At 38.4% G+C, this 15,422-nt stretch overlaps 1 protein-coding gene across 2 annotated transcripts; it reads right to left on the minus strand.

The window, feature by feature from the left end:
* Positions 1 to 1,938: 1,938 nt before the first annotated feature.
* On the minus strand, positions 1,939 to 14,997 carry tmem87b (transmembrane protein 87B). 2 transcript variants are annotated; one of them, XM_061744811.1, is made up of 19 exons: positions 14,822 to 14,997; positions 13,259 to 13,319; positions 13,074 to 13,165; positions 12,848 to 12,982; positions 12,708 to 12,761; positions 11,617 to 11,788; positions 11,378 to 11,439; positions 10,504 to 10,687; positions 10,067 to 10,166; positions 9,872 to 9,965; positions 9,271 to 9,344; positions 7,662 to 7,768; positions 7,503 to 7,561; positions 7,317 to 7,420; positions 7,163 to 7,236; positions 7,004 to 7,074; positions 6,778 to 6,830; positions 6,662 to 6,692; positions 1,939 to 3,499 (listed from the first exon to the last, which is right to left on the minus strand). In XM_061744811.1, the coding sequence occupies exons 1-19, from the start codon at positions 14,969 to 14,971 to the stop codon at positions 3,458 to 3,460; spliced, it is 1,719 nt and encodes a 572-aa protein (XP_061600795.1). In that variant the 5' UTR covers positions 14,972 to 14,997; the 3' UTR covers positions 1,939 to 3,457. The 2 variants fall into 2 exon arrangements, with proteins under 2 accessions (XP_061600795.1, XP_061600794.1); XM_061744810.1 differs by lacking the exon at positions 9,271 to 9,344 and adding an exon at positions 9,613 to 9,686.
* Between the last annotated feature and the right edge of the window lie 425 nt (positions 14,998 to 15,422).

Here is a 15,422-nt window from a genome sequence, read left to right on the forward strand (position 1 = left end):
TGTGGCTGTTTGTTGGCAAAAACAGGAGGCTAATGCTCAACACATGTGTTCTCTTAACTGGCTTCGCTCTGTCCTCCCCTCGTCTCTCCATCCAGGGGTTTACGTTGCAATAAAAGGGGCCAGAGGAGCTGCATGCTTCCAGAGAGGAGTGGATGGTGAGAATTTAAAACACATTCTCCGATGTTACACTCCGCACTCAAAATGACTCCCTGCCTCTGAGGTAGTAACATTCACACTGGGAGCGTACATTTTACTTCTGTTCTGTGCTCGGACTGCTTGAGGTTGGAATGTTTCATTCATTCTCAGGTGAAACGACATTGCTGGAGACACGTGGAGCGCGCTGAGCTAACTCGGCACATGCCATTTGCTGGGGAGTAAGAATAAAATACACAATAAAGATCTAGAGAGGACTGGGGGGCAGAGGTCAAAGTAATGAAACCTCACAGATGTTTGTGAAGTTTAGCATCAAATAACTGAGACATAATAAATATCCACCATAATACAGAGGCCAAAGGAAATTCCGTACGATGCTTTTCATTTGATTTTGCACATTGAGCAAGTATTGTCTCTATTACGATACTCTGAGAAAGCTTTGTAAAATAATGACATCATGTAAATTAGATAGTAGGTGAAGTATAAAGCATAACTGTTTAGCAACTGCTTGAATTTATTTATTTGATGTTATCACACATTTACATTGTGGAATAAAGGAAAACAAAGCAAAAGAAGGGGAAAGGGCGTACACAATTCTGCATTTAAGAAAGAAAATGTAAAATAATATTTAAAAGATACATTTGTTTAAATCTGCATCAAAAACTTGAAACAGTGTTGTTTGTGGGTTGGTCCAAAATAAAAAGCGCTGTAAAGGTATTTTACTCCCATCATACAACAGCGGAAGTAGAGATGTGGATCATCTCTGATGCAGAACAAACGCATGTGTGAAAGCAAAGAAAAAAACTGAAAAGCAGACATAAAAAGTAACCATGCTATCTGGAAGGTTGTTCAGACCTAAAATATAAATCTGCAAAGACATCTCGTTGGTTTTGATGGCAAGTTTATTTAAGTGAGAGGTTGCTCAGGTTGTAAGGTTGGCCCACGCAAGTTTGTCTTTTTTTTACCAAGAAGGAACGACTACAAAAGACTGCAAAAAAGGACGAATAAGTTTAATATCTAATGCAATTTGCAAGATCAATATAAAAATAGTTATTCATAGATTTTGTCTTGTATAATCAAAGCCAAACAACTGATGCTTTAGTTTACTTTTTCATTAAATCTGCTTAATTCATTCTCATTTCAGTAATTATACATTATTTTTAAACCAACAATTACTGGTTCATTCAGCACTTTCTTCTCCTGGTTCAAACTAATCCATTATTTACAGAAAACTGTATTTTAAGGGAAAATGTTCAAATGTATTTTATTGCCAAACAGTGAGAATCAGACGAGGGGATGTTCTTCTGAATTCCAATAATATTTAATCTGAATGTACTGTACACACTTCCTGAGAGGAAGAAGAAAAGAAAACCACTGGTATGGAAAGTCCAAACCCGGTTGTTCATGACACCTGTAAAGGAAGAGAAAGAAAGAAAAACACAGGTCATCTTATCCAAACATGGCTCCAAATGTGGAATTATGAAGTAACAGGAATCAGCCACAACCATCTGTACAAATAATCCGAGGTCCGTTGCAGGTGTCTGTAGTTTTATATAACAGAGCAACAGCTTGCCATCATAAGCACAAATATTTCCAGGTTTCCAACCAACACAAACGTGGGACAGGGACATTATAAACTCATTCAGACACGTAACTCGCTCAGATCGTAAAAAATCACACGTTTCTGCCGTTACATTTACTCGACACAACACACCAACTCCAAACTTACACAGACACAGACCGGCCACGTTTCAAAAGTAATAAAATAAAGATTAAGACTGCCTGTGAATCTGATAAAAAGTATTTTTTTAATCAAAGAAATATACAAAGAGAAAAGCTGCATTTCACCTACATTTTAAGATTGTGCAGTTTAAACAGACACAACAAAAGATGGGAGCACATGTAAACACACCAACAGTAAACGTGGTAAAGGAATAAGTACACTTGAAACACAAATAAATAATGGAATCACTTAACTGTGCGTCAACAGGCATACAGCATATTGCTCAGTATTTTCAGAAGACAAAGTCTGACCACCCACATGCACGCACCAGTCAGACCCGACTCCTACAGTAGTGAACTAACCCAGTTGTACTTTAATTATATATTTTTACAAAAGCTTCTTCACTCACACACCTCCACCGAGCTCAGGACGTCGTTTCAATCTGAGACATTAAAGACACTTTGATTCACGCTGTTCTCAGTAACTGAACACATTAGGCCTCACACAGAAATGACATGTAGGCACGGCTTTTATCTCAAAAGTGCATAATAGCAAATAATCTATTCAAAGTTACAGTGTTTCAGTTTTCAAAGTTGCCATTTCCTTTAAATTCTGGTAAAAACAGAGTTTTTCAGACACACTCACATGGAAAATATACAGGGTTTACTGGACTTCCTTACGTTCTCAACTTCTCGGTTCCTTAAGTATATACACTGATCAGACATGATGCCTGCATCCAGCCTGCTCCAGCAGGACACAAGTGGGCTTTGCAAAAGCTGTTTAGGAAGAAGCCAGAGAACAAAACAAAGAGTCTGAGAGGTTCACTCAGCCTTCAAACTCCCAAGATTCCCATCTGATGGGATCTAGCTACATCTAGCAGGTGAAATCCCGATCCATGGAGACCCCGCCCCACATGCCGCCCCCAGAAGCTGCCTGACTGGTCAGGGTGGTAACAGGGGGGGGTGCTCATCAATATTCTGGCTGATCGATGTGTGTGCATAAAGAAAGATCACAAAGTAGTAAAAAAAATGTTGTCCTCTGGCTCCAAAAAATAATTTTGATAAATCACTTTCAGCTATATACCGATGAAAAGATGCTTTTGATCATTTTTCCCCGTCATGTATAATCATCTTAGTTATTATAATCCACCAATAACATCTGCATATTCCCAAGATAACATCGGATGTAGATTTGAGAGTATGTTTTTGCACGAAGCCCACTGTTAAATCGCTCACATAATAAACGTATATAAACATCACTAAAATAAATACACAGTTTTACATAAAAGCAAACACCTTCTTTGGAAAGATCAAAACTGATCCGACGAGGGAAATGGGGAACCTTGTGGTCGGTGACGAGAAAGTCTGGTACACTTAAAAGAGATGAGGAACATTAGTGAAGGTCCCTGTGAAGCTGTTGCTGCATCAACCTGTGAAGTCAGGATTCCTCCGAAAAGAAAAGAAAAAAAAAAGAAAAAAAAACACGAAATGGCACTCCACCACCATCCGGCAGGAAATCCTAGACAGACGGGGGCAGATGTAGTGTTCTCCCTCCTTGTCAGCAGATGGGTCGACGGTTCCTTCACTCAATCTTTGACATCTCATACTTGGTCGTCATGATTTCCTAGAAAATAAAATGCAAACTGAAATCACACATTTTCCTCTCAGACAGAAATCCACCAAGAGTTGTGACTTGGACAGGAGAGTGCACCGTGTGCCATGTGTGCCCAGCTTCACCTTCCACAATTTAGAGGAGATCTACTATTAATCTGAACTTGATCTTGGGGCAAACTGTGCTTTTAGCATGAAACTGTAACGTTCTGCAAGGCATGGACGCTGATCGTGGAGTCTGGCTCCGCTGCATATGTATTCATAGGAATTTCCCCTTCAGAGTATCACATTTGAGGACAGTATTAACATTAATCTTGCTAAGTAACTTACAATGCTTGCAATTCACTGCTGTCAGTGAAAAAATTTGCTGCTGGAAAAAAAAAAGACGTGAAAAAAAGCTTGTTATAAAATGTAATGTTCCACTTGCTGTTGCTGCACGAGGGACGTGCAGGTGCAGACTGTGTGAAGGAGTTAAGTAATTTGGAATGTCAGAAGCAAATATTATCCAAACATATTGACTGCAAGGCTTCATATTTCTTTACTGACTGGAGGAAATCTTAAAAAAAAAAGCAAAATAACAACGTAAATCTCTAACTCGAAGGATGATGCAGCAGAGGTTTTGTAGCTGGGATGTCACTGTCCTTGGGTGCAGACTTGTGCAACGCTACAAGCTATAGTCACATCCCCTCACTTACTGGAATAACAGCCGTTTATAGATATCCCAGAGGTGGACGTTGGACTGCAGTGCCACCTGACTGTTGGGCAAGTCTTAAAGGTTTTATTATCTTGCTACGTGCCACAGTTTCATGACTTCTTCTCTTATGCGTGCCGTCAAATCCTGAATCCCAAACGACACATTCAAACTGTAGTTTAAGCTGTATAGTAATGTACAGCTTAAACTTAAACTACTACAGAGCTGTCTCATCAAAGTAGACCCACCCCCCGGACTCTGAAAACACAACTTTAACTGAACATGTAATTGGGTTTATGCTCACAAGACCTGTTTTGTAGCAAGAAATAAGCTGCACTTCTATTGCTGGCAATTTACAGCCGCTTGATGATTAAGAGGCCTGTTGTTTACAGTTTAACACCAACAGGACTGCTCCTTGTAGGTTGCTTTGTTCATTAATGAAGTCGCCTATGTTGTTTGTAGGTCTGTGCGATTTTTGAATATTCCCTGCAGAACTGGATGCTGCCAATAGTGCAGCTCAGGCATATACCGTACATGTAAGCTTTTTTTTGTTTTGTTTTTTTAAATGGAAATTCTGCAAGTGTGGCATTTGCCTTTTTAAGTTATACCTGTCACTCCACAAAATACTCTAAGGGCCTGATTTACTAAAGGTTTGCGTGCGTAAAAACGTGTGCAAACTTGACATCACCCGCAAACCAATGTGCAAGGTGATCTACTAACAGCGTGCAAAGACGACTGCGCCTCTCAAATGAGCAAAATAGCACACGCTGTTCATTTAGTACTTTTGCCCTGATGAATAATCAATATGGGGCGTACCCGCCAGAAAGCGCTAAATACTGGGAGGGGAAAATGCAAATAGGTTAATTTACCACACGCAATGAGATTTACCAAGCCTGAAAGTAATTGCGGAGATTGTGATTGCGTCTGTATTTAATACGTTCGAAAGGAAGGTGCTAATCTGCCCAGCATTACGCACCGATGGCTGCTGTTATTGTGGTAAGGAGGCGACATCGCCAAAATCAAAGAATACGCAGAGAGAGAGTCTTTGCCGAAGTTTTATTAAAGGCCACTTTTTCTTTAGTTCTTCGCCTTATATCTTGCCACCTTCTTTTAACCTGATCTGCCGTTCTTTTTGTCTTACCAACTGCATTTATTCTATCGCAGATTTTCTCCCATATTGCATTTCTTTTGGTAATGTTTAAATTTCTTTGCTGTAGTTCATGAATGTGTTTATTTGCCTCTTCCATTAATATCTCTAACTCCAACTCGTCAAATTTCATTTTGCGCTTGCGACTATCCTGCTTTCCATCCAGACTCTCCATGGCGCAAACCGTAAGACACGCAACACCTCATTTAAATACTGCGGTTTGCACCTGTTATCAATTTCGCACGCAATCTTAGTTGATCACCCTCAAAACACACAACAACACGTGCAAACTTTTTCAGTGCACACGCAATTTAGTACTCTTTATTTAGGATCTTAGTAAATCAGGCCCTAAGAAGCAAATGAAACAAGCCACCCTAAGGCTGCAAAAACAACACTAATCCCTTGAGCGGTCTGAAGTCCCACAGACGACCCGGTGGTAGATGGACCGTAGGATCCTCTCCGTATTAAAAGTGAAAATCAACATCCAGCCATGTGCAAAAACACTCTCGAGATGGAACACATAACATGATCCAAGTTTACTATAATAATAAGACTTCATAAGAGCGTTATTGCCTTTATGATCGGTTCACCACAATGTGCAAACTATTAAGTCTCAAGAAAAGACAAGCCAGATAAGAATTTGTCATAAAACATCTTCAATGGCCAGATCAAAGAAGGAAAAATGTATTGAAGGAAGGCTTTCAATAGCTCATGATCTGAAGCATATGCCACGATCTGTAAAACATGTGGAGGTAGCGACGGCGTGGACATGAATGAGCGAGTGAATAAATGCTGACGTGTATACCCATTCACTGTTTGCACATATTTATCCAAATAAGGCCTAACGTTGATTGGAAGCTGGTCCAAAACACAAATGGACAACAGCCAAGAGCACACCGAGGGAAACCCTCCCAGGAGTTTTCTAACACTAAAGAAGTGACATTTTCTGCAGTGACCAAAGCGATCATCTCATCTCAACCTGATGAAACTCCCCTCAACAAAACTACAGGTGGGAAGACGACAACTGGGGACAGATGTGTTAAAAGCCGTGCAAAGGAGGAAAGTCATTCTCTGGTGTTTTCCACCACTAGACTACAGGTACAAAGGAATAACCCCTTTAAAAAAAAAGAGAGAGAGAGAGAGCTAGGGTTGTACACATTACATCTGAAACCTCTCTCAACATAGATGTCCACAATATAAAGATGTGACTTAATGTATCCATTTAATACATTATACCTCTGGAGTGGGCTCTAACTCCAATAAAGTTTAATTCTCGACATCATCAAAACATGAATTGTGTGTCACAGTTCAGTCGTCTTTTGTACTGTTGTTCCTACCTCGTCTGAGTCGAGCAGGACTGGGAGAGCTCTGAGGTGACAAAGTAAGAGAAAGCTTGTTATGATCACACATGCCTTATGGATGAATAATTCTGCGTATTTCACAGGATGCTTACACATCAGTGAGAGAGCTAGGAATGTTATCCTCCACCCATTTCAAGTCTTCATCCTGAGAAAGTACAGAAAAACAGAATATTCAGAGAGTACATACTGCCATCTGCTGAAATAAAACCACTTGGACGGATGAATTTCCCAAAACTGAGCTTTTATCATTACATCGGCCCATTTTTTAAAACAAAAACATTGTAATTTAATGAAATATCATAAAATGTAGTTACTTACTGGATTTGTTTCTGCAAGCTTTGCTGAACCATTTGTTTCTGTTTTAGATGATCGCAACTTTATACCATCAGCTGGAATGAAAAAGAAAAAAAAATAACATCAAGAGGACGACCGTGTGTTTACAGAGTATTTTATAATGTTCTCATAATGTCAGTTTACCAATGTTTCCCGAGGCGATGAACTCCTCAACATCCTCATCGTCGGAGTCATCAATGAGAGGTGTGAACGCGTACCTGTGCGTAGAAATTGAATTGTTTATTCAGCATAACTGAGATACTGGTGGTTGATTTTACAGTCCACTTGTGCTACTCACCTTTGGTTGTTTGCAGAAGGCCTCCATAAAAACATGATGGCCAGCAGGATGACGGAGAACAAGAACCTCCAGAACGCATCCTCCACCCACAGCTCAACCCAGTCCTCAACAACAAAATCACATCCACTTTCAATTCTTTCACTTAACACAAATATACAACTAACAGCAATCCGAAATCACACTCACTGATTGGCAATCTGCTAATCGAAACTTTTTCGTCGTCCAACCCATGAAAATGATAGACACTGAAGGAAAGAAGGACAAAGATGCTCTTCTAGCTTTCATGTGGATAAAAACACAAGTGTACAATGTACTAGACACATGTGAAACTGCTGTCGTACTTACCGATAACTGCAAATATTAATGTGTTTGTGAAGTGTCTGTAGAGAGACAACTTCACAGGGTTTCTCCTCAGCTTCAGAGTCTTGATGGTTTGTGCCAGGCTGACAAAGATGTTAGCGGCAGTCAAGGAAAACACACAACAGGCAATAAACAGAAACTATCCAAAGAATAGCCGTAACCTGTACTGATGAGCATATACTTTACAGTCATTTAGAGAATCTAATATTAGGAATGAGGGAGAGCGGCAGTGGTAGTTTGGTGGTTGGAACCGTCGCCACTAAGAAATCATATTCCCGACATGAACCTCGGCTGGAGTCTTTCAGTGTGGAGTTTTACACGTCTATGTCTGATTTCTCACAAGTCCCAAAACATGCATGTTTCGGTTAAATGGTGATTTTAAGTTATAAGTAGGTCTCAGTGTTCAAGTATGAGTGGGACAAGGACAGGATCTGCAAATTAGCTCCTACTAGAAACCCGTAAGCATGTCATCTACTCTATGTTTAATGCTTTTGTCCCTGTCAAATGAAAATAAAGAGATAAAAGCCTGCAGGGTTATCTAGTTTGTCACTGTGTGGACCCCACTGCCCCCTGTGACTCCAGGTTTACGTGGGTATGGATGTGCACAAACAGAATAGTAGCAATACAGAAAACTACTGTTGATGTTCACTTTAATTACAGAAGCGTTAATGTTTGAGACATCCGACACGAGCCATTTCAGATTTGTGAAATTAAACACGTTTTGATTTTGCATGCCATCTATCGATTTTTCTTGCTTTATTTGCTAATAGCAAATCTAAATGCAACTCAGTTTCCACACGACTCCTTGTGAGTGAGGCTTTGGTGCATTTTATTTAACCGTTTTGATTGGCAAATGATTTAAGCCATTTTTTAAGCATGTTTTTCTCCATGTCTCCATGTAATAAGGTCCAGTGTTAATTGTGCATTTACCGATGTGAATGTCATCCATTAAAATGCTACTCCATATTGGGGATGCAGGTTTTTCGACCTGAACTGAGTTCTCTTGTCTTTGGCTTGGTGAACATCCAAAAATAATTTCTAATTTATGTTTTTATTTGTTAAGACTACAGGACAGTTTTCACACTTACCATCAGTTTATTTAAAACATTGGACCCAACAAAAGCAACAGCATTTCCAGATGTTCTTAATCTTTATTTTTGGCATTGGGGTGTTTTTGATAACTTTTTTCAGGCAATGCTGAACCGTGTACCTCAGCCCAAGTAGCACCACGTATGAAGATCGTCGATAAAGTCTGGCATGCAAATCTGTTTCCCATTTAAACTGAGACCCTTCGTTATCGTCTATATGGAAAAATGTCATTCATTGTGCAGGAAAATAGGTGAAGAATAGAGAATGAAAAAGAAGTCAAACAGTTTTTACAAATTTCAACAATAAATGATTGATGTGGGGGTAATTTCCTCTAAGATCCTCTAAGTGTTTCCACTAAATTGCACTTCAATTTCAGATGACCTGGGAGGAAAGAAAGAGAGCCGCTGATCCTCATCTCCACTTTTAATATGGGTGTTTGGGTAAAAGATGAGGAGCAGAAAGGAACCTAACATCACAAGGAAAGGTTGCAGGTGCACAAAAGGATATCCACCAGCATAAAGAAGAATCAAGCAGAGCCAAGGGGATGCTGGCGAGCAGGGCCAAGTCAGAATCTTTCGCCTGGAGGGGATAATGGAGCATGACCACAGGACACAAGGAAGAGGAGAAACATGTGGAAAAGAAATTCTAGATAGGATGGGAAATAAAAAGGCAGGACGGCAACTAAAATATAGGAGCATTCAACCAAGTGCAAAATCAAATCACCAGATTCCAAAAGGTGGGAAAAGTCAAAATCTCTTAATCGTTCTTTCTCAATAATGCCTACATCATGTTTCTTTGAAGAGTGACAACTACTGATTAAGGTTGCTGCTAATTATGCTGGAAGGATATGAACCAGATGGCGCACGAGTCAAGCACAGCCAGAACAATTGCTGTGATGAGGGCAGGGCCATTGTCTCGACCCTTCAGTTTTGGACCCCCAACCGATCAAGAAAATACAAAACTTCAGATATATTTATTTGGTTGGATGAAAGATAATTAGAAAAGTGACACATTTCTTAAAGCATCTGCAACTTCTGATAATAACAGTAGTACCGTTTTTATTTTACTGATATCTGAAAAGACAAATATCAATTACAGGAACTCACCCCTGTAATTCTAAGGACACCTTCAATGCTAGCAAAGGCAAAGTAAAGGACTCCAAGGACCACGACCCTGTGCATCACAGTCCCTAGTCGAGGCCTTGGAAGCAACACAACAAGGAAATAAGATTGAGGACTCTTTCTAATTATTTGAATTTTCCAAATTAAAGATGTGTGTGTGTGTAGATAAAGGATGCATACTTTACAATTCCATACCCCAGGCTGACAATGATGACAAGCAATCGAGCCAAAGTCCTTTTGAGGGCGGAGACCAACTCAGCAAAGATCAGCAGGCCTGGAGCTGAAGTAAGAAAATATTACACTGAGAAAAAAAGAATTAAATAAATCTGCTGCTTATTTGTACATTTTGTAACTAAACTTACACCGCATTCCACATAATTATTTACATAAGGGATCAGCAGCAGGCACACACATATTTCGCCTGATCACTTCCAATATATAATGTAAACACTCAGTAAGGAAGACTGGATTTTGATTACATTATGCCTGAAATTTAAATACTACTACTACTACTACTACCATTTAGCAGATGCTTTTATCTAAAGCGACTTACATCTGAGAGAATAAATAAATAAAATAAATAAAAAAGAAGAAAAACACCATCTGCAGATACTTACAAGCTGATCCGAGAGCATTAGTGTTTTCGTATTCGGCACAGAAGACGGCCTTCTCCACCATCCCCAGGAATATGACCCCTGCTATCCAGAACTGGATCCTCAGCAGATCCTTCCAGTAGCAGGCGGCCCAGATGAACCACAGCAGCGCGTACAGGATGTACACCACGCACATGACCATGTAGAACTACAGACACAAGGTGAAGAATTCATGAATAAACAACTGACATCTGGAAGCAGTTGTTTCCTTAATCAACCGGAAACATTTCACTAAATTCATTTTCCAAAAAAAAGAGAAGAAAAAATTTTTATTTCCACTTTATTCAGAGTACTGTTTGTATCACCCGTGTAATACAAGCCAACATTTTCATTTGGTATTATGAATTTTAAAGCACATTTGAAGAGTCAGCAGTGATTTCTCCTCCCAATCAATACAGCTGCACATGTCAGTCGAACATTTTTTTGACCCGTTTTATGTTGTGAGAGCTGTAAAAAGCAGTTGCTGTCAACTGATGAAACTCTGTACAAGTATTCAGAGGCAGTTGTCGATATTACATTTATATGAAATAATAATAATAATCAATCATCATCATATATTATGAAATAATATATGGAATAAACTCAAATGATGGATGGAACAAACTTTAGAGCTAAAACTGTAATCTATACTGTATTTTTAGGGGACTGTTCCCATAAAGCAGAACACTTTCCTCAACTCTTTTCTGTACCGTTCAGGTGCAGCTCATGTAAAACATACAAAACCACAAACTCCACACAAAAAGAAAAAAACAATCCCATTAAAGCCAGGAAATACTGGTATATGGAAATGTTTTTGATACTAATCACAAAAAACATATTCCTAAAGACATTTACTTACAATCATGAGAGGCCATTCAGTGATAGAAATGTAGCCGTGGCTGCCTTTCATCTCCACGTTAACTGGAAAAACAAAATTCTGACATCAGACATGACTGTGTTTCCCAGCTCATTAACAATTTCTAGAAGTCACAAGTTGTGAAATCAAAACTTCTTTTAATCTGATGCTGAAGATAAAACTAGTAGTAATGACATTGCTCAAAGCTGGATATTCAGAATGTCAAAAAAATGTATCTCCACCTGTGAAATTCCAGTTGGTCTCCTCTTTATTGGACACAATCTTAACAACAAGCAGGTAAGGCCCGTCTCTCCATGTCGTGGCTACAACATCATCTCTGATGCCCACACTGCTATTTTTTGTGGTGCCGCTGCTCTCGTACTCCTCAGTAATCCATTTTATGTGGTTTTCATCCTGCAGAAATACACGTGCAATGCAGTGTTAGGAAAAATAATAATAAAAGAAAAAAAAAAGTTAAACAGCACTCGAAGTACTGTTCATATACAGACTGATTTTTTTGTTAAGTGTTATCTTAAATTAAACAATTTCACAATAACCAGAACTTTAACTTTGCAGTCATCTTATCAGAGGTGTCAAGTAACAAAGTTCAAATACTTTGTTACCTTACTTAAGTAGAAATGTTGGTTATCTATACTTCACTGGAGTAATTATTTTTCAGACGACTTTTTACTTTTACTCCTTACATTTTCACGCAATTATCTGTACTTTTAATCCTTACATTCTAAAAACAACCTTGTTACTCTATTTCATTTCTGCCTTTAAAAAAAAACTATCCATTTAAATTGCTCCATCTGGATAGAGTGAATTTGGTTGTGGTTGTTTCAGATGTTCTTGTCCAGTTTTGTTCTTACATCCGTTCCCTCAGATTCCTGCAACTAAACTTGGATGTACATTCCAATAAAGGTTAGGATAAATGATAACATGCCTCTGAAGTTTGACTTTTTGCACCATTACAATACTTATAGGCAACTAGTCATCATATCTCCTGCTCTCTGAAACACATGCTAATGCTCAATAGTACACATATATGCTTCTTTAATATATTTGCATTATACTAAGATGCATTCATTTTCAATGGCTTTTGTCCTTAATGGCTTTTTTCCCCCTTACATTACTTTTACTTTTATACTTTAAGTAGTTTTGAAACCAGTACTTTTATACTTTTACTTGAGTAAAAAACTTGAGTTGATACTTCAACTTGTACAGGAGTATTTTTAAACTCTAGTATCTATACTTCTACCTGAGTAATGAATGTGAATACTTTTGACACCTCTAGATCTTATAGATAAAAAAAGCGTGTGTGTTTTCTTACAAGGACTTGGTTCTCAGCAGGTGGACTGGCTGGACGGGGCTCTGCTTTGGCTTTCTGGAAAGCACAGTTATTTATTGGTTATTAAAAGATACTAAATGTAGTGATATTCGTCAGGCTGACTAAGAATAACTTATACCCACTTTGAGCATTGGATAGAAGTTCAGCCTGCTTGGACACGTGATGGGGCTGTGTCTGTGCTCGATGTACTCTCCCTGTCCGAGGGGGTTTGGATCCAGGCTCTCCCCACGACTCAGAGGCGTCCTGTCATACATCTCCTACAATCACAGCCACAGTTCAACAACCAGAAATACACACAGAGTGACAACAATAGAGTGCTAAAACTTAACATGAACCATTTGTACTTACGTCAATATTGTTAAATTCATTGTGACAGGGGTAATATTTTAAAAGCCAGTGTATAGTGAAGGTCATCTCCTCAGGGCAAAAAATTGACAAAACTAAAAAAAAAAAAAAAAAAAAGGACATAGACATTTGAATATATTTTCAATGAATGAGACAAAAAAGAACAATATTTTAGAAGCAGCTCTCACCTGTCAATTCAACATCTGTGTCTCTAAACATGGATTTCTTTAATAGCAGTGGTCTTGAGGTCTGCAGAGTAGTAAGCATTTAGTGAGCTACAATGATTTAAGGGATTAATAGTCGCTTTGAAGAACAGGTTCATCACTTTAATTTTAATTCTGCTTTGTGTTTAAACTCAATCGAGTTAGCCGGCCTCTGTATTTGAAAGGAGGAAAAGAGAAGTCAGCAAGGTTAACTGGAAACTTTAGTCCATTATGGAGGTAAATTTGTGTCTTAATTATTCAATCAAAAAAAAGATTGCTTTGATCAAAAAATATATTAACAATAAAAAAATGTCACTTCAATCAAAAAAATAAAATCTTTGAGACTCAAAAAAATGTCTGTCTATGGGCTAACCAATGGGGAAGCATCCACCCACTGCGGGATGTTTGTGTCAAAATGATTCAATCAAAAAAAAAGACTTCAAAACTTTTTTCACCTTAATCAAAAAAAAAAATCACTTAAAATCAAAAAAAAAATATTTTCAATCCAAGAAAAAAGTGTTCAAATGCAATTTTTTGGCTCTCAAATATTTTTTTGCATTCAAACACTTTTTTTCTTTGATTGAAAACGTTTTTTTTAAGTGATTTTTTTAAATTTATATTATATTTTTTTCTTTTTGAAGCAACTTCTTTTTTGATTAAATGATAAAGACACAAATGTCCTACCCATAATATGGCCCAAACACAAAAAAAGCACTACTTCAATCAAAAAAGTTGTTTCAAACTAAAAAAAACGTCACTTCTATCAAAGAAAACATTTCCAATCAAAGAAAAAGTGTTCAAATGCATTTTTTTGCGTCTCAAATATTTGTTTGCATTCAAAAACTTTTTTTCTTTGATTGAAATCTTTTTTTTTTCATTTAAAATATATTTTTTGATTGAAGCAATCTTTTTTTTCATTGAATAATTAAGACACAAATCTACCTCCATAGTCCATAGGAGCATCACAACACACTAACAAGAGTGTGTTTGTTGTCCATCCTTGTAGACTTATAATACTGCAACCAGATAGAGGACTCAATGAAACTGAAACTTCTCGGGGCATGAATGATTGATCAGGGCTTTGCACTTCTCCCTGTACTAAATAAAGAAACTATGCTGAACAACAAGACATATCTCACAAATACTAAGCATGGACCCGTGGTGCGTTCACGTGTATCAACACAGTGTTGAGGGGCAGGAGGGCTGATAAAGGACCCATTCCAGTGGGGAACAGGTCATGTGTATAAACACTGGGACGTTCAATCAGGAGCACCAATCCAGAGGGGCAGGGATGGAAACAAAGAGGATTTAATTAATTTATCTCAAATTCAATTAGCTGGTTGCTGTCAGCTAACCTTGAAGCTCAAAACTGCCATTCAACAAAATACAAAACGTCTAATAAAACACATGCACATCTTATGAAACTACACTCAGGATGGGGAGTTGCATTAGTGAGAGAGTGGTTAGAAAAGATGTAATTTTGCACAAGGCTGCGTTAGCGTTAGCTCGGGCAGCTGCGGCTTTCAAGTGTTTCCAGATGATACTCACATTAACAAGGGTCCTCGTCCAAACCCCCCTCTCCGGAGCCGCAAAAGTTTCATTTACAGTGTTAATTAAAACTAGAAAAAATGCCACCCACTGACATAAAACTCCTCTGGTGGCACAGTTCCACGTACGCATCCTGACGGGAGCGTCCATGTTTGTTAAAGAGGGAAAGCGTCCTTTCCGCAGGCGCCCTGAACGCACCAGCCGGTGAAGTAAAGCCTGAATTATGGTTCTGTGTTAAATCGACGCAGAGCCTACGCCGCCTACGCCGTAGGTTCTGCGTTGGTGTAACGCGGAACCATAAATCAGCCTTAAGTCATTTAAACTTCTGGTAAAAGGATGTGGTGTTTAAACTTGAAGCTTTATTTATTTATTCATTTACTCCAGAATATTCCAGGACAAAGCAGATCCAAAGCATCACTCTGCTGTAATGTGTAAATGGTGTTCCCACAATAGACACTATGGGAATGGTTTTTCATTTATTTCCACCTAATTAAATAGTTATGAGTTGGGATTTGTTGACTATAAAAAGCCCCAGGGAAGAGTTATTTACACAATTATACATTCATTTTTAACTTTATTAAATAGAAAAAAAAACATGAAT

The sequence above is a fragment of the Cololabis saira genome, chromosome 17 (genome assembly GCF_033807715.1).
Source record: "Cololabis saira isolate AMF1-May2022 chromosome 17, fColSai1.1, whole genome shotgun sequence".
Classification (NCBI taxonomy): domain Eukaryota; kingdom Metazoa; phylum Chordata; class Actinopteri; order Beloniformes; family Belonidae; genus Cololabis; species Cololabis saira.

What these genes read in the sequence shown, in the direction of transcription:
- tmem87b (XM_061744811.1), bottom strand. Translation starts at nt 14,971, where the DNA reads ATGGACGCTCCCGTCAGGATGCGTACGTGGAACTGTGCCACCAGAGGA. An exon ending in GACCAACTGGAATTTCACAG is followed by an intron (nt 11,440 to 11,616) that starts GTGGAGATACAT and finishes TTGTTTTTCCAG; the next exon opens with TTAACGTGGAGATGAAAGGC. An exon ending in CTGAATGGCCTCTCATGATT is followed by an intron (nt 10,688 to 11,377) that starts GTAAGTAAATGT and finishes TTGTGTCTGTAG; the next exon opens with TTCTACATGGTCATGTGCGT.